This window comes from Neodiprion pinetum, chromosome 4 (assembly GCF_021155775.2).
Source record: "Neodiprion pinetum isolate iyNeoPine1 chromosome 4, iyNeoPine1.2, whole genome shotgun sequence".
In the NCBI taxonomy this organism is placed as follows: Eukaryota; Metazoa; Arthropoda; class Insecta; order Hymenoptera; family Diprionidae; genus Neodiprion; species Neodiprion pinetum.
The window spans coordinates 42234752-42252515 of NC_060235.2; the positions used below are offsets into that span (position 1 = coordinate 42234752).

General features: G+C 42.9%; 3 protein-coding genes across 8 annotated transcripts; all 3 read right to left on the reverse strand.

Annotated features, from left to right (window-relative positions):
- Positions 1 to 11: 11 nt before the first annotated feature.
- Positions 12 to 3903, reverse strand: myd (stromal cell derived factor mayday). Its single transcript, XM_046620042.2, has 4 exons — positions 2726 to 3903; positions 2136 to 2399; positions 1069 to 1250; positions 12 to 978 (listed from the first exon to the last, which is right to left on the reverse strand). The coding sequence occupies exons 1-4, from the start codon at positions 3249 to 3251 to the stop codon at positions 799 to 801; spliced, it is 1152 nt and encodes a 383-aa protein (XP_046475998.1). The 5' UTR covers positions 3252 to 3903; the 3' UTR covers positions 12 to 798.
- Positions 3904 to 4323: 420 nt separating this feature from the next.
- LOC124216016 (sodium-coupled monocarboxylate transporter 1) lies at positions 4324 to 11187 on the reverse strand. Of its 4 annotated transcripts, none has more exons than XM_046620030.2 (9): positions 11067 to 11187; positions 7478 to 7897; positions 7131 to 7356; positions 6977 to 7044; positions 6415 to 6710; positions 6117 to 6335; positions 5641 to 5824; positions 5275 to 5571; positions 4324 to 5179 (listed from the first exon to the last, which is right to left on the reverse strand). In XM_046620030.2, the coding sequence occupies exons 2-9, from the start codon at positions 7820 to 7822 to the stop codon at positions 4937 to 4939; spliced, it is 1878 nt and encodes a 625-aa protein (XP_046475986.1). In that variant the 5' UTR covers positions 7823 to 7897; positions 11067 to 11187; the 3' UTR covers positions 4324 to 4936. The 4 variants fall into 4 exon arrangements, with proteins under 4 accessions (XP_046475986.1, XP_046475989.1, XP_046475987.1 ...); XM_046620033.2 differs by having other exon boundaries at positions 11130 to 11150; XM_046620031.2 differs by lacking the exon at positions 11067 to 11187 and adding an exon at positions 9321 to 9652.
- A 169-nt stretch (positions 11188 to 11356) lies between these two features.
- Positions 11357 to 17199, reverse strand: LOC124216018 (putative sodium-dependent multivitamin transporter). Of its 3 annotated transcripts, none has more exons than XM_046620036.2 (9): positions 17054 to 17199; positions 15485 to 15657; positions 14816 to 15037; positions 14069 to 14409; positions 13864 to 13983; positions 13411 to 13628; positions 13070 to 13287; positions 12729 to 12985; positions 11357 to 12630 (listed from the first exon to the last, which is right to left on the reverse strand). In XM_046620036.2, the coding sequence occupies exons 2-9, from the start codon at positions 15596 to 15598 to the stop codon at positions 12303 to 12305; spliced, it is 1818 nt and encodes a 605-aa protein (XP_046475992.1). In that variant the 5' UTR covers positions 15599 to 15657; positions 17054 to 17199; the 3' UTR covers positions 11357 to 12302. The 3 variants fall into 3 exon arrangements, with proteins under 3 accessions (XP_046475992.1, XP_046475990.1, XP_046475994.1); XM_046620034.2 differs by having other exon boundaries at positions 13070 to 13326; XM_046620038.2 differs by lacking the exon at positions 17054 to 17199 and having other exon boundaries at positions 13070 to 13326; positions 14816 to 15056; positions 15485 to 15586.
- Between the last annotated feature and the right edge of the window lie 565 nt (positions 17200 to 17764).

A 17764-nucleotide genomic window follows, 5' to 3' on the forward strand; every position in this document is an offset into this window, starting at 1 on the left:
ATTGACCAAAATTATTAACATAATTTATTCATGTACAAGGATATTTGTAACTCTTACTAAAATATATAGATGTATTATTAATTTACAACCATTTACCCGCGGTAACAAAGATTAGTTGGGGTATACATGTTATCATTGATCATCAAATGATATGCATATAATATTATGTAAATACTGTAGTAACTTCTACGTTAACCAAACTATCACAGATTTGTTCTACGAACTTCTAATAGTTTTTTACATGTAATTTGTAAACTTCCGCATATTTTAACAACTTGTCTTCGTCTTTCTTGTCGAGCAACAAGATTTATAATTTTACAAACGACAAGACCGACTCGTTGCAATAGCTTTTGGCTTAATTAACCGGTGTCACGTGATAAATTCGTGAATACTTCTTGCTTCCTTTTATGGATCAACGTACTTAATTAACAGTCTAAATTATGAAACGTCTGTATGATTAGTTGTTTGTCGTTATTATCATTAAACTCGATTACGCATCTATTCAATACGCTATAGGACAGATGAATTATTGTTACAAACGCGTGCATACACCTGTCACCAGTATTTTCTCGTTACCAGCTTCGTCGGTAATTGGAATTCCCGTTAATGATCGGTAGCCAAGACCAAGGAAGAATGGCGGTCTGTGCTCGAGCACAATACGGCGACGATGACTGATGAACTGATTGATTTCTAGGTCAACGGTTCCAATATTCTCCTCTCGTGGGGTCGAAGTCGTCTTCGATGCCGTAATTTTCCTCCCCGTCTGAAGGGTGAAAGGAAAAAAACGCTCCGCACCAATTATCGAAACTCATCGTGAAAGCTCTTCTCCGTGTCGACCATTTTACTACCGAGGAACAAGTCGATCTTGTTCAGTATTTCCGGGAGACTCAAGTTCCCGTCCTCGTTCGCGTCCGAGAGCGCAATCAGCTGCTGTGCCTCTTGAATCGCGTGACGCGGGTTCCTGGGATCGATGTACATCTGCGGAGAAGAAGGGGGAGAAGAATATTAGCGAATTTCGCGGTTCGATGGGTCAGAAACCGACGAAAATTGCTACCAATTTCTACCTACCAAAAGCTCGACGCGATCCGCTCGCCCGTCTTTGTTCTTGTCGATGAGGTGCTTGAACTCCTTTCGCCGGTCATCGCTACCCGGTATCGGCTTTTCGTGGTCATCGCCGAGGTCCAGCCCCACACCGTCGCTCGGCAGGCCGGCAAACTCGTCCTCGGTGAGCTGCTCGTCCCCGTCGCGATCTGACAATCAGAATTAAGGTCACGTAGTACTCCTACCCTTACCGACCGAGCAAACTCCGGCTTTCTTTCCTAATTTGAATAAACAAACGAACGGAAAGGGTTGAAATTTCGACGGTGCATCGCTATTTTGTAGTGGAATTCAGGAACGTTACTGATATCCCGAAAATCGTGAAAACAATGTGTTGTATTTTGACACCACTTACTATTTCCATGTTTCCCACATTTTAGGGGCCAAAAAGTGCATAGCCGAGATACTTTGCGCCATTCCCGAAAGAATGAGGAGTAAAATGAGCCATCGTGAGACTGTTTTCATTCAATATTGAGGCCGCTAGACGAGAACTAGGAACTACAATAATTTCGTGAATAAAAGATGTTCTCACGACCAGCTGGGCGCATGGCCAACCATGTAACGATTTTTGGGTTATGAGTAACTTCCCTGAACTAATACTTGATTCTTCACCCAACTTTCATCCAAATCCATGAATTCAAATTCAGTATAGATTATTTCTCACGCACGTACACACACGTGTCTTGAAAACTGATTTCAAAAAATGGTTCTACGAGTGACGGAAATACGTGTTTCGAAGTGCAATTAAGCCTAATTGGTCATTTGACGTGAATATCACCCCAAACATTTTTTGAACTCCTCGTAGAGTCCTTCAGTACCCTAACTTTTCCGACGTTTTACAATATCTAAACAATCAATTTTGGCTGCGAAAACCGAGAGAGCTTTTTCTACGAATCTTAAACAATACCTAAACATTTTTTTTTAGATTTTTAAAACTCATTTTTGAAGCAGGATATCACTTTTTCGGAACTGAGGTGAATTTCACCCTGTGTGACCGTTATGCGATTCTTCTGAAGTGTAACCGATATATCGTGTACCAAATTTCTCGAAGAGGTCCTCGACCATCTGCAACAGCGCTCGATGGCTGCTTTCGGGGTGTGTGAAGGCCAGGAATTCGTCGAGGGCCAGTCGCTCCGGGTCGTTCCTCGCGGCTTCAGCCCATCTCGCTCTGTCACGCATTATGCTCTCCTTCAGGGTCCTCGACAGCTCGGGATGCCGCTTATTATGGGAGTTTATGTACTCCTCGGAGAAGCCGTGGGTCTTCAAAAAGTGCGCGTGATACTCGTCCCAGGATACCTCGCCTGCAATAAAAATATTACCGCATCTTTTGACGGCGATGTTCTCGAATTAAGGATGCATCAGACGTATAGTCGTGCAGTAAAAACGATCGACTCAAGAACTGTATCACTCAGGTTAACCAAGTTGAATCAAGTTATTAATTATCGAACTAATGCGCTAACAATTTCTAAAGAACTAAATTATCGTCTATACCAAGGGGACATTTTTATGATAAAACTGATCGGAGGGGTTATTCGGTGATTGATTCTAAACTTCTTTCACAAATTTTTCGTCTTGACACTCTTCTGATTGCATGGTGTATCTAGTTAAAGAAAAAACCGCCTTTTACCATTTCTGGGATTATTGTCGATGGCAGTGAAGAGGCCGATGTTATCGGTCATGGCTCTGTTGACGTGTTCCTTGATCTTTGCGTGGATCCATTTGGCCAGTTCCCGGATGTCGAGAAGCTGGTTGTCGTCGGTGTCTGCCCTTTGAAATATTTCGGTCAGTAAATCTTTGGGCTCCTGGAGATTCTCGAGCTTCTCAACCTCCTCGATGAGTTTCTCGTCTCTCTGGTCGATACCGAGGTGCTTGTAGTTTTTTTTCGAATTCTCAACCCTACCTCCGGAACTGGTTGCCCCAGTGGACGAGCTTCTCGGCTCATCGTCAAAAGAAATACTCTGCAGTTGGAGTGCTTCGCCGGTGTTCTTCACCGCATCTTCCAACGACTCGAGACTCTTCAGCGGCATTCTTTTACTGTAATTCACGAAGAACAGGGAGAAGTATATCACAATGGGTATCGCTATCGTCCATCTGAGAAACACCAGACTAAAAAAATTTCCCCCCCTGCAGCATAATCCGCACCGCGAAACCATCTTCGAATCTCTCTTTCACTCTCCTTCACCGGCAATCAGTGAGCTATACGATCCTCGCACGCATTCGATTTTCGAATTCTCCACGACTTATGGCTCGAGCCACTTTCATTCCGCGCAATGCTCTCCAAATGGCAAATCATTCACCGTTGACAATCCGGCGCAAGGCTATCGCGCACTTTTAATATCCACACTGTCAGATCATTCCTTTCTCACCAATCGGAACTCAGCACCCCAATCACTCTTTCAGCCGCACATGATTGCCCCGGAATCTCGCATTGAAAGACACATCAAGTTTACATTTAATTTCCGCTTGAATGTTCTCTTATCGACAAAATTCGATGACCTTTCAAATTGATAACACGTTATCGTTTCAGTTGATCACGACGAGGATCCTTTCCAGAGCTAAGTAACAGCTGGCGGAGCGCGTTCACTACGGTTCTTTCGATTCCAACAGTTCCGTCATGGCACCGGCGTTATTACCAGAGCTGTAGAGAGTTTCCTGCGGTACCGTAAACCAACACGGCTCACAACGGTTTGCGGTTCACGATATGTACCGTTTACTTCACGCCGTGCACACGAGCGTTGCCCCGGCCAAGGAACGAGCATGTCCTATCGATTCACTTTCACTTGGAACCCAGAGCCGACTCTCTAGCTCATATACCAACAGTCACCAATCCTGCGCATGGCATCGACGCCTCTTGCGCCGTCGCACGATCTCTCATGGTCTCCAGTGCCTACATGGCACTATTAATCTGTGCGACATTACCCCAATTATACCCACATTCTTCGTTATGCTAACTATAATGATGGTAGAAGACCCCGTCACGCCGGAATAACAGTCAAGTCACCGTGTTGATTTTCACATATTTTCTTCATACCAACCGAGCATCGAAGTAGCTGACTCTCCATAACTTCCTGTCTTTGGGGTGGTACTTTCTTCGTGGAAATGGTAAAACTGATTTCTTCCACGTCGTGTAATTGAATTTCGTAATAAAAAAATGAGAGGAAAATAGGAGGATGCAGAAATGGTGAAAGGACAAAGCGGGTCCGAACCTGCACTAGCAGGCTACGGTTCTTGTTAACATTTGCATTTAATGTGAACATTCTCTACTCGTATAACAAGTGTATGAATAGCATATATGTACAATAAATAAGTACGTATTCTCGCAGTATCCGTTTGAATAGCAAACATATTCTCACTATTAACATTACGATTATCGTTATTCCATTGTCGGTATTTAATATTTAATTTATCACTCGAACGGAGACCAGCGTCTGTATGTAGGTATGTATATACGTGTAAAATTAAATAATACTTGTATCTCTGCAAGGGCCGAACATCTACAACGGCAAAGCGACAGCGGGACTATTCGTGCTTAAAACACAAACGAGTTTAATGTAATTTAAGGAAATTTCACAAATTTTGAAAAGGGTAATGGACGATGTATAATGTGTCTGATAAAAATTAATATAGCACGTGCGTATGTGTATGTATATACATATTCCCTACCGCGCTTGGCGGTTCGATTTCTGGGCACATTCTGGCCCCGGCCCAGCGGCCATCATTCCATGCGGAAAAACGACTTCCGCAGTTTCACCGGTAGGCAAAAGCGACTGTGCGTGGACGCAGTGGCAATTGTAAATGTAATCGAGACGATGAGCGTAAGCCGACTTCAACCTATTCGTTACTTTGAACCTCGCTTTGCACTGATCTTCTCGTCCTCCATGTCCAGTGCGAAGTTCGATATTCCCTCTAAATTTTTTTTTCGCGATTTCCCAAACCTCTTGTTCACCAGCATCTGCACTGGCGGGCTCAGCAGATCGTCATTCAGTTCATCGAGATTCTGCGGCCCCGTTGCGAAGCTGACCATCACGCCAACCACGATCGTAGTCAAGCAGCCGATCATGCTGTACCACAAGTAGCTCACCTGCAGCAACAGACAATTTACCGAATTACCGAATGATCGATCGTCGATGGATCAGCCATTTTCTCATGGCATATAAATTGATCACAAGCACTCACTCTGTACAGAGCGAAGACCTCATCGTCATTATCCTCGTCGTCTTTGTCTCGTAGGAAGCTAGAAGTCGTTTTGTTTAACGCTGATGAACAGTTGGCGGTTGACACTGGCTTCGACTCGACGTGTATCTGCCCGTTTAAAGACGCGATCTGCGCTCCCAAACCAACCCACAACACCAGAGTCAGTCCCGTCAGAGCCCCAGACATCGCGCCCTTAGCGTTTGCCCAGGGCACAAACATCCCCAGGGAGAAGAGACCCAGCGTCACACCGCCCACCATACCGTTGAAGGACAAGGCCACCTGAAGAATACCGATGTGCCAGTACACGGGACGAGGGGAATTTTGGTACTTGGCATTGGATGTACGTACCTCCAAAACACCACCAAGCCTCTCGACGATGAAGACCAGAGCGAAGCTGACCACGCCGAAAAAGATGCTGATCCACCGGGCGTAAACGGCACCACGACTAGGCGGTAAAGCGATTCTAAACAAGCCTTGGACTATATCCTCGCATGTGATCGCGGCTAGAGAATTTAGCGCGCTGGCTACGGTCCTGCAGGGATTGAGAATAGACGGGTGAACGAACGAGTGAATGAATGTTCATTAATTGTGGCAGTAGTACAACGCATCCTCTAAGGCCACAAAAATGTAGAGTACAGCATCGCGGGGATTACAATAAGCTACTATCTCACATCTTACTGTCCAAGGATTCCAACCAAGGGCACGTGTTAGTGAGGATAGACATATCAAGATGGCCCATAAACGAACCATAGAATAAAGTAGTCTATAATACGATGGGTACAATTATCATGGAGAATGGTGTGTACTCGGAATATCTCACTCACCCTAAAGAGGCCGCGAATATTCCGGCTACGAAGAACCCGGGGACACCGTTAAGCACTCCCATGAAGTTCATCACGTAGAACGGAAGGAGCTGATCGCTCGCTGTTATGTAGCCGGCTTGGAGCGGATCGCAGAGTTTGTACACGCTGTACAACGTCATTCCGGTTAAAAAGTTTACTGTATAGATTAAGATCAGACCGGCTGAGCTGACCCAGAGTGCCCTGTGATAGAAAATGACAAATTCAAGTGATTGAAAAACCGGCTTGCGATCTCCTTGACGACAAAACACTGCACGCTTACGTTCGCGCCTGGCCGATCGTCTCGACGCTGAGGTACTTCTGGACCGAAGCCTGGTTGCTGCAGAACATTGTCGCCCAGTAAAACGTCCCGCCCACAACGACGCTCCAGAAACTGTGACGAACTGTGGGCGATGGATCCATGTTGAAGAACTCCAGCCGACCCGTTCGCTCGCTGTCCTTCCATATCACCGCGGGTCCTCCAGCCCAGGTCATCCCGTAACCAAGGATCAAAAATATGGAACCCAGAAGAACTCCGGCTTGGAAGGTGTCCGTCATTATCACTGCTTTCATACCGCCCTGAAACACTCGGCTGAATTACTTTGATCTGGTGGTGAGAAAATGGTTCTACCTTTAGAGGAGAAGTACAATGCACATAGCAAGCTGTACTAATGTCAGTTGGAATCAATTGTGGATATCTGATGCCATTTGAAGGAATGGTGAGCATCAAGCATTGGGAGAGATCGTCATTGATAGTCAACTTAAAGAGTGCAATGGGATCGGACTTCAAGGTCTCTCAAGGTATCATCCGAATCGCGATCTACACTTCTGACAATGAAGCTTACCTGAGATGCGTAAAAGATGCAGACAACGTAAACCACGGTGACGGCAATGTAGGTGTTGAGTCCCGTGACTGGAAAGTAAACAGGCAGAAGGTAGTGAAAAAAAGTGCTAGTGATCAATTGATGAAAGTGAAGAATTTTTGTATGCAAAACTCACCGCGGCTTAAGGCTAACGCAGGTGCATAAACAGCCACCGAAGTGTACAGCACCATTTGCACCACGTACAAAAGACTGGCCAGCAGTCTACAGTGCCTGTTGAACCTTAAATTCAAATATTCGTAACTCGAAGTCAGCCTCAGCTTCATGTAGACGGGGAGGTAAAGCTGCGAAGTAATGGGAATCACCAGCACGAAGGCGACCGAAGTCATCCAGAATTCGGTTCCCTGCCAAAGTAAAAGGGTCATATACGTGGATTGAATGAAGATGAAAGTGAACATTTTTATACTGTAGTGCGGAGTCTCATTATCGCCATATTGGCATTTTGACAAGGAAATCGTCACCCACCTGACTATACATCTCGGCAGGATTTCCAAGAAGTTCAATAGCAGTGATGAAACTGGCAGCCAGAGACATGGCCATGGGGAAGGTTCCCATGCTGGAGCCACCGAGCAAGAAGTCTTCGCTGGTCTCTTGTTTCGTTGTGAAGAAGCCATAGAACAGTCCGATGCCGCAAGAGACGATGAGCATCGTGGCAAGGACGGCGTAATCGGCCCAACTGAAGTAGTGAAGTAGCTCCGATCGCTCCTCCAGAACCTGACCGTCCATCTGTGGCGAAAGCCTCCGCTGCTCGGCGGACGACACCGAGAGTCCAATGAAGAGAATCAGTAGCTGTCGATTGATCTTGGCCATTTTTTGAAATTACTTTGCCGGTCCGTCAGCTCGACTGGTCTTATAAGTCCGGCTCCTAATCTCTCTGTGGGCTTCCTGTAAACATGAATTACCCACATCATGTTCGTCTTACGGAGTGGGATTTCGCTCGACGGGTTATCGCCGTGTTTACGGACGGATAGAAGATTGTATAACTTTGCTTCACGTACGCCATAAACACGTACGTTTATGAATTATCGTTTTATTTCATAAACTAAGGACTAAGAGTGTTACTTTTAACGGGTTGAAAATCTTTCCTGACGCTTTTCCCCTACTGTCCACATCTTCCATTTTCATCCCTACGTCCAACCCTTATACTGTTCTTTCTCCCTCGATTACTTTTGCCGAAATGGACACGCGCTAATTCCAGTACCCTAAACTCGGTGGAGTCTCGTTTCCAAGGGAATCTTCCGCTCTTTCAGCCTCGATTTCAAGCCCGGTAATTGGATCAGATGACTCGGGTGATTTTGTGAGAGAAAAAAGAACCTCAGATATCCTGGGTCGTGACAGTAATCGTTAGGTGATGCTAATTGCGACTATTAAATGGCGGAGACAAATTGCATTATGTTATCTTGTGTCGCTGCAGCTAGACAAGGTGTTTACTCGAAAAGCACCGAGCAATGGCGTAGTTTGCAATAATCATTCTTTAACAGCATACGGATAAGATCAGCGTGCAATGTCGCCAATGCGTCGATCCTTCTGTTATGAGTTGCATATTCTACAGAGGGGCTGAACGACTTAATTCTAACCGGTCTCAGGCGGATCGAACCGCCGTAAACCAGCCGAGAACAAATGCATGTGCAACTATCGAGAATGCACACTATGTATATTCACGTATTTCTGATATCGTAGCGATTCAAAATTATCGTTTCATTCTATTCTATCGTGGAGGGAGGAAAATTAACGGACACCTGGATTCGAGCACTGCATAATTAAACACGAATGATCGAAACGTGCTGTTATGAACAACACACAATATCGCGTTATATTTACTATAGACGTTAGTATAACAATACAACTTACTCGCGCACGTGTCAAACTTCGGATACTCAAGCATACCTCGATTTCATTTGACCAGGTAATTTTTTACCGGCGCATTAGCCACGTTGTACGTAATACGTTATACGTCGTATCCTGAGCAGTACAATCTCAAAATGCATTATACGAATTACATATCAAGGACGACAAAGATCTCCAATCTCGGAAAAATGCCTCGACAACTTGTGATTAATTTCAAAATAATTCTTCTATTGTATGAAGAAATAATTGCACAACTGTTCCGGAAGTTCACCATATCTGCTCACCGGTTGAAAGAAAAAACGTTGCTAACTTCGAAATAGACGAAACGCAAAACTTGCACCTAAATTTAAATATCATACCTGATTTATTGTCTTTTTTTTTCGAAGTATCAAACCGTGAGCAAACTTCTACAAACTGTCTAGTGACTTCACTCCTGTATAATAATTTGGTGATACTTTACCTTTCGAAATTTTATCGTTCACTTGCAGGATTGTTGTAAAAACAGTGATTTCCTAATGTGCCCGTACACAATTCTGTTCCTAGGCTGAATTACCTGCGAAATTCTATCAGAACTGAACTTTGATTGCATTTACTGGATTTCTTAGCACAAAGCGTACGCGCATACTTTATAAATGGGTTTCGTCGTGTTTTAGGGAAACGGAAACGAAAAAAATATGCAATCTGGCCGAATGATATTCAGAAAGATATTCACTTGGATAAAACTATGCACGAGACGGAAAATGAACGAATGAAACTTTAGACAACAACGGGAGGATTAAAACAAACAACCTTAAGACTGATGATCTTAATTGCCTTGAGTCGGTCTTTATATACCCGCCCCGGCGAAGGCATCTTCCAGCCATAACTCCACAATTAGAAACTTTAATCGAAATGCATCTGTGGAGACTGTAACGTTCCAGTAGGTCCGCTATCGCATTAAGCTTATAGTTTGTCACACCGAACGGGGAATCGCATGGTGACAACTCTTCATTTCGAAGTAGCTGGAGCCGCAAATTCTTAGGACCCATGATTACATACTAGCTATTAAAGAAAAAAATGTAAATTCAGTAACAGCTTATGTCATTTTTGAAACGCGGCAGAGCAAAAATTCTGACGCAGTACAAACAAAAACCAAGCAAAAACAGAGTGGCGGACACATGTTGAGCTCGCCTTTATCATCATGTCGAATATTTCAAAAATTTCATACATGCGAATATATCGAATCAATCGGCGTCATTGTGTGTACGAATTTGAAAAATCAACTTATCGACAAAATCAAACAACAATGACAGTAATAATAATAACAACAATAATAAATTGGAGTGGTTGATGGGTGTATCCTAAATGTGAACCTGAATGAGCGCACGACACACGTGCTTCGAATTAACGAAATGAAATCACGTAAAGACCTTGTAATCAATTGACGTCATTCTCATGTCCACGAAGTTAAATTCTTGAAATGCTAATTTCACAAGCAAAGCTTTTTGTTTATGGTACGTGCGATGTTCCTGAATCGTAATCATAATCCATCCGCGGTCATCAATAATTATCTCACATCGGCACTTGACGGCATTTTCATTGGTCCAAGGATGAGGAAGGATAACAATGAATAATAACAAGCAAATTTCCGGGTAATATCTCGAAGGTACTTTTTATGGTGTTATTTGATCATGTTTTTTCACTGAGGATATGAAATGGTATATTTGTTAAAATTGATGACCCAAAAGAGTTGGAAAACGGAGAAAGCTCAAAGTGCAATGAGCATTGACCAGCGTCGTGCATATACATTGTGTATGTGTGTATTGAATTGAAACTGGTTGTATCCAAACTATACTGGATTAGTCCGGCTGACGCAGACCCGTAACAGTTCTAATTACTTAATTCGTAGCACCCGGAATACGCGACGATTAATTTTAGGACCGTATTTCGATTAGCCGTTTAATCCCTCTCACAACCGACTGCAATCATGTTTGTAAAGGCGACGATCTGAGTACACACAATGCGTGGCACCATGCTTCCATTTGATGGTGTGTAAAATAAAGAGCCGCGTGTTTCGTTCTTTCACCTTAGTTCCTTTCTATTTCGAACATTCAAGTAAAGTCAAACCGACAACTTTGCTCAATTTATGTTAGCAATGTTTGCCTCGGAAAGAATAATCAAACCACGTAATTGAGTAAATCAATGAATAAATAACCAAATTACTTACCTCGCGAACTGGAGCAGTGTGAAATAAAATCAACACGGGTTAATTACGAACTAATCAACTTACTTGACAGCTGACAATGTAATTTGAAAGTATAGAGAGATGTGCCTTTGTCACTAAACATTTCCAGACTGGCGTAGGTCAGTAATTTGAAAACAGAGGGATATAGACACAAGGATATCAAGAGGGCACAAAAGGTGAAACAGAGGTTTCAACATTTCCAAATATTTGGTATCCGAGCGCGTAACATTTGGTGTTAGTTCCATTAATGAATCAAGTGAACATCGAAATGTTGTCGTAGATTCTTTGTCTCTTTATTTTGAGGAAATTCTGTGTTAAAATAAGTTGAATGAGTCAAATTTTTGTTAGTTCAAATTAGCGCACCGTGTTATAAGAAATAAATTGTTGGTCCGTCTTCAAATTCCAGTTTCTCTGCTGTGGTTTTGAATGTAGACAAGCATGTTTATACTCGTCCACTTCTTCCGAAACCTGAGAGTGGATGCTGGGAACAGTGCAGGGGAAAAGGTTACAGATTTTTTAATACCTTAAAAATTTTGACACCTTATTTTCGCTGATTGCGTTACAAAACATTAATATAATCAGTATAAATTCATATTTGCCTGATATTATAACCTGATTCTTATAGTTAACAGACATTTAAATTATTATCATATAATTGATAATATTCACAATCACACACGCCAATCACAGCCCGTATCATACCTATGCAATTATAATATTTGAACACTAAGTAAAATGACCGAGTCGTTTACCCTTCGTTGGAAGCAATATAATTAATTGTAATCGAAAGTACAGGTCTCTAATTCATACTACGTCACATGTTTTCGTGTATTGAAAAATCACTCCACATGCTCGCCTTTGTTTGGATCTAGTCCAATTTTACAAGTCTCTAAAATCTCAATTCGTAGGGAAAAAACCATAATTGTTCCAGTAGTATTTAAGTACACTTTGCAATAACTCAAATTACGTTATATTCAAAACTACATCAGCAGACATAAAATACGTGTAAATTTTTCTAAACCCTGACATATTTTTGTACGTACGTAAGATGCATAAAATGAATAATTATTAAGAGCAGATAATCGAGTTGAATCGACAAATGCTCGAATATTATATCAGCACACCGTATACTTAAATCTATCTCTGAAAACTGGAAGACGTGAAATTTAGTGCATCCTCGAGGACCGGCCTCTGATCGAGTCAGCGATTAATTTCTAACTAAAACTCCGTGCTTCTTGGGATAGGCGACTCTGATTTGTCCTCGTGAAAAGTGTACTTCGAAGTGACGCTGCGCGGCTCAAGAGCCAGCTTGTCGAATGACGGTAAAAACCGCAATCGTCGCTTCCTTATGCGACCCGCTAGCCAAGGAATAAAGAGATCCGGATCCAACTCCGGCTGTTCTTCCTTCATGACGATCCGCTCGACGTTGCTGACGAGCCACCCGACGAGGAAAGTCACCAGGAAGCCAATGGCGCTGTACCACATGTGCGAGATTCGGTAGAGATAGAAGTAGTTGGCCGGATCGTCCTCGGTGGTGGCGTTGGTCCTGCAGGATGTTAAATGACGTGAATTTTTAAACTTCATTACTGCACCACTCCAACTGCCGATGAGGAAGAAAATTGGATGCAGTAAACGGGCTCATACCAGGTCGCTAACGTTGTCGGTGCCTCAGTAATTGTAGCATTCAAGATTCCCGGGTAAGTTGCATTGCAGCCCGCATCCGTTGTCGATAATCTTGGAGCGCCTGGACGAGGCTGGCCGAATCCAATCCACAGGCAGAAAACCAAGGCCACAAGAGTCCCGGTTATAGCGCCTCGCTGGTTCGCCGATTCGGTGAACATTCCGAGGGTGAACATGCCGAGCAAGGGACCTCCAACCACCCCGAATATCGTCAAGCTAGCCTATGAATGGTACGAAATAGCAAATGTCCGAAAAGAGTATTTATCTGTATTACGTATTCATCCAACAGTCCTTTCAGACTTTACCTGCAAAATACCGCCCAAAAACTGAGCCAAAAATGCCAGAGCGATGCAAATGATGCCGAAGGTGAAGGCTAGCAATTTTCCGAACAAAGTTGACCTGGCGAGAGGGAAATCGTCGCTGTAACATCGCTTGTAGGCTGGTTTTATGTAGTCCTCCAATGTTACCGCGGCCAGGGAGTTCAGAGCTGCGGATACGGTGCTCAACCCGGCGCTGAATATCCCTTTGCATGAGTAGAAGTTGAAGTTTTTTAATTTTGACACTACCGGCGAGATGTTCGATTGTTGTCTCGATAGTATAACCGCAAGTTTTTCAGTCTTCTACAGCAAAGCTTGATCAAGCTCACCTGCAACGAAAAGCCCAGGCAGGCCAGGCACGTGGGACATCGTGTCCATGACGTAAAGGGGCATCAGCATATCAATATTTTTGATTCTCCCCTGTTTTATGGGATCACAGTTGTAGTATCTGCTATATATCGCCAGACCAGAGAAACTGGTGCTGAAGGAAAGGAACATCAGAATCGGCCAGTTCAGCCATAGAGCCGCTTGCGCAGCCTTCAAGCTCCTGAAAGAAACACAGAAGACATTTCAAATGTTTTCAATCGCACTAATGACTCTGCCAGCAGAGAAAATTTGTCAATTTAATCCCATGCTAGCCGGAGGGCAGTGTTCTTCAAATACTGGACAGTGGAAATAATTCACAATATTATGTGACTGGTTGAATTGTTCAAAATGTCAAGATTCCAGCAGGAACCTTTTCCGGGAGTAAATTTTTCTGCCTGAGACGATCGGTAGCGTACTTAACGGTCAACATGCGCTGAACTTGAACCTGGTTCACACCGTAGAGAGACAGGAAAGTGAAGAGACCGCCGATTATGAGACTCCACCAGGTGTGCCGCACCGTGGGATCCGGCGATATGCTGAAAATCGAGATAATGTTCACAGTGCCATTCTCTTATCTATAGCTCTTTATTTTCGTGCATGGGGTTTCAACCGATCGCCCACCTATCAAACTCTATTCGACCCCCCTCTTCGGCGATCCTCCAGATCTCGGACAAGCTGCCAACGTCACCGACCGCAATGCCGATGACAACGAACACGGCGACGAACATCAGGATGCTCTGGAATACGTCGGTGATTAGGACGGCCTTAATGCCGCCGATACTCGAGTAAAAGGCGCAAACCAGACCAATGGTGATAATGCTCCAGGTTTTCGAGATGCCGGTGGTTGCTTCGAGCGCCAACGACGGAGCGTACAGGACGACTCCTGTGTACAAGAGCAGCTGGATCCAGTAGACGAAGCTGGCAAACAGTCGGGCACCGATTCCGAAACGTTTTTCAAGGTACTACGGCATTTGTCAGAAAGAAGTTTGTTTCGGTCAGACCATTTCGAAGAGGCAACCACTCCTCATGTCGGGTAAACACCGTAGAAAAAAGTCCTGTGATGTCTTCGAAGTCATTTAAAGTCACGTCAAGTCTTGTGAAGTTACCGTGAACTCATCAGCAGTCATGTAAAGTCTTGAAGACCTGAAGTCAGGTGGTCAGATAATTTGGAAAAGGTAACGGCTCCTGACATCAGCTGAACACCGTAGAAAAAAGTCCTGTGATGTCACTTGAAGTCATTTAAAGTCACGCAAAGTCGTAAACTAATCCGAACTCATGTAAAGTATTGAGATCCTGAAGTCAGATGTGCACCCAACTTCAGAAGTGGTTATCAAGTAACGCATAATCAAGTCGATGATTGAGCTTTACCTCGTAGGCACTTGTGGCTTGTAGTTTGAAAAATACGGGAAGGAATCCATAGGCAGCTATCGGAGTCCCAATCCCGTAGGATACGTTGATGACGACAAATTGAGTACCGTAGGTGTAATTCTCGGCGGAAACGCCGAGGAGAGTGACGGCCGACATGAACGAGGCCATGAGAGCGATGCCCACTGGTATTATGCTCATCGATCCATTAGCAGTGAAGTATTCCTGTGACGAAAACTTCATGCTGCAGTAAGACGATAGGTGCATAAATCCGGATAATCCCGACCCTGAAGCTCATCTCGCGTATGGTTCTTATCAACGGTACATAGACATTAGGCTGCTATTAATTACAGGCTGTTTGAACCGATTTGCGTTATCAATTAAGCGCGATAGTGTAATCAAGGAGATTTCATGCAATAAAATACCTAATCCTCCAGGGTCGAATCAGAGCAAATATTAATCGCATGGCACAATGAAATAATCGATGTCTTTATTTTTTACTGTCTCGATTTTTTCGTCTCTTCGATGTAATCTGCGCTTGGATCTATAGTCAAAAACGTGAATGCAAGCAGAATTTATTCTCCTACGAATATCGTGTCGTAATTCCCTAACTAAATATAGAAAACGCTGACTTATTGTTAGAGGCAACGTGATACCGGCAAATATTCGCACCTGCGTGGTTTTCTGACGACCGCCTGTAAATCTGTAATAAATTCCAATTCCAGCGCTGATTATCAACATCACTCCCATCACCGTGTAATCGGCCCATCCCAAAGTTGGAGTCATTTGCCTGTTTGTTCGTTTTACTGACGAGTTGCTATTGGGTTGCTCCTTCGTTTCGCAATCTGGAAATTGAAAGAGATAATATTGAATGGCATCGCAGCGAAAATTAGCAGAAAAATCTGCATTATCCGTTCCTGAAAAAATATGATATAACCTCAGAATCTGGCGTAAATTCTTTGAACCGATGTTGCGTAAATTATACCTGGCCGAACTCCTTTCAGATAGAACGCAACGAGTTGCGAACTTACATTATTTGACACCGCGCCGGGTCAAATTAGCTAGTTCTATATACACAAAACAAACATACTAGTTTATAGACAAGATTTATATTAGGTAAATCGTGGGTAAGTCCCTCGTGTTAAGATGTCTGCACTGTATTTTTCAACTGCCCGGTTATCTCGTGATAATCGGTAAGGTTTTTAGACTTTGCTTATGTACCATTCAGAAAATACAAAAAGAAACTTTCGACCTGTAGAAATACGTTGCTATAATTGTTTGCGCTGGACAGATTTAAGACGGAATAGTCTCATAATCTTACGGTTCTTATTTTTTGTCTGTAATTGCACTGTTTCGCTTCAACAGGAGCATGACCAACACAAAGCTGTACAAAGTCGGATGCGATCAGAATAACAGACGTCTCAATTATGTGCTCTAGATATTTTGATCAACTTGAATTGTCTTTCATTATATCTTGTGCATGTGAGCAAACAAATTGAAACCTGAATAATCGTTATGTTCTGTCCAAATGTCAGTAGATTTCTTAATATTTAACGTAGTGTTGACATTTAATTTTTTTGACAAAATGTCAGAGAATTTTTTCTTTTTTTTTACAAAATGCAATGAACCTGGTTACAAAAACGCACAAGAAAAGGTTGAAATCAATGTTTCGAAATCTTAACCACTATAGGTCCTATGACGGCAGGTATAACTGTTTCATTTTTTAACTTGATTAAAAAAACCATGCCCATCAATTCCATAATCTTGTACCCACCACACAATCCTTTTCGTTACTTTTACCGTTTCTTCTGAAAAACCTTCAGTTGATCAATTAAGAATGTTCCCACTGTTCAATGAACGCGCACAATAAATATCAGCGCAAAGTCCAGGATTGCAGTTATGGAACACGTGATGTATGTGTAAATTTTGAGGGCTCTCATAAATGTGATGTTTGACGTACAGTTGATGTATCAATAAAAACGAAGTGCAATTATTTCCTATCTCAAAGAAAAATCCGAATGCGCCGAGATTCGAAATCCACGTGTAGAATAATAGCGGTAAATTCATAACGGTGAACAGAGAACACTTGTGCAATGTGGGTTTCTACACGATCAATATTACACGGACACACACATGTACCCAATCGTGTGTAAAAGAATGATGTAAGAGAAACACGAGAATCAGCCGCGCGGTAAAACATAATAATGGAAATGAAAACGTATCGCAGATTAATTATCTCACCACGAGCCTCGATCCGCTTGACAATTTTATGTATTCTGTAACTGCATCAACGGGAGTCAGTAGTAACAGACAGAGATGGCCCAGAGTGGCCGACCTGACTCTCCTCTAAGCTCCGTCTCTACTGGTCGTCTGGTGGTCTGACCATGCCGACCTAACCTACGCATTCTGTGAGCACCTCCAGCCGAGGCTAAGTCGAAGGTTGATAATTATCGCGCATGCGTTCGTTCTCTACATTTTTAATTTCGTTTTGTTTTTTGCGAGAAACGCTATTCGTTACAAATTACTAGTTATAAGGTATTGGTGTATGTATGTTGTACATGCTTGCAGGCACGTCATACCGCCAAATTTAAGTGATAAGAGACTTATCGAGTGCGGGGATAAACATGAGGCGGAGAGAAAGTGAAAAATTATAGTTTTACTATATTGATTATCGTCGGAGAAGTACAAATACGCTGAGTTTTATTGGACTTTATGAAATCAAGTAAATCTTAACATAGGCAAATACCTCTCGCAGTGATATTAATAGTTATATAGATTTCTAGATTTCTGTAACTACAGAAAATCATACAGTATTATACAATCCACCAAAATTTTTTTTTTTTTTTTTTTTAATGCTGAACTGATATTATGCTGCAATATGAATCGCCACTTAGAGAATACGAATAGTTATGTACGAAAAACTGGTACTTCAGAACAAATCGGTAGGAAATA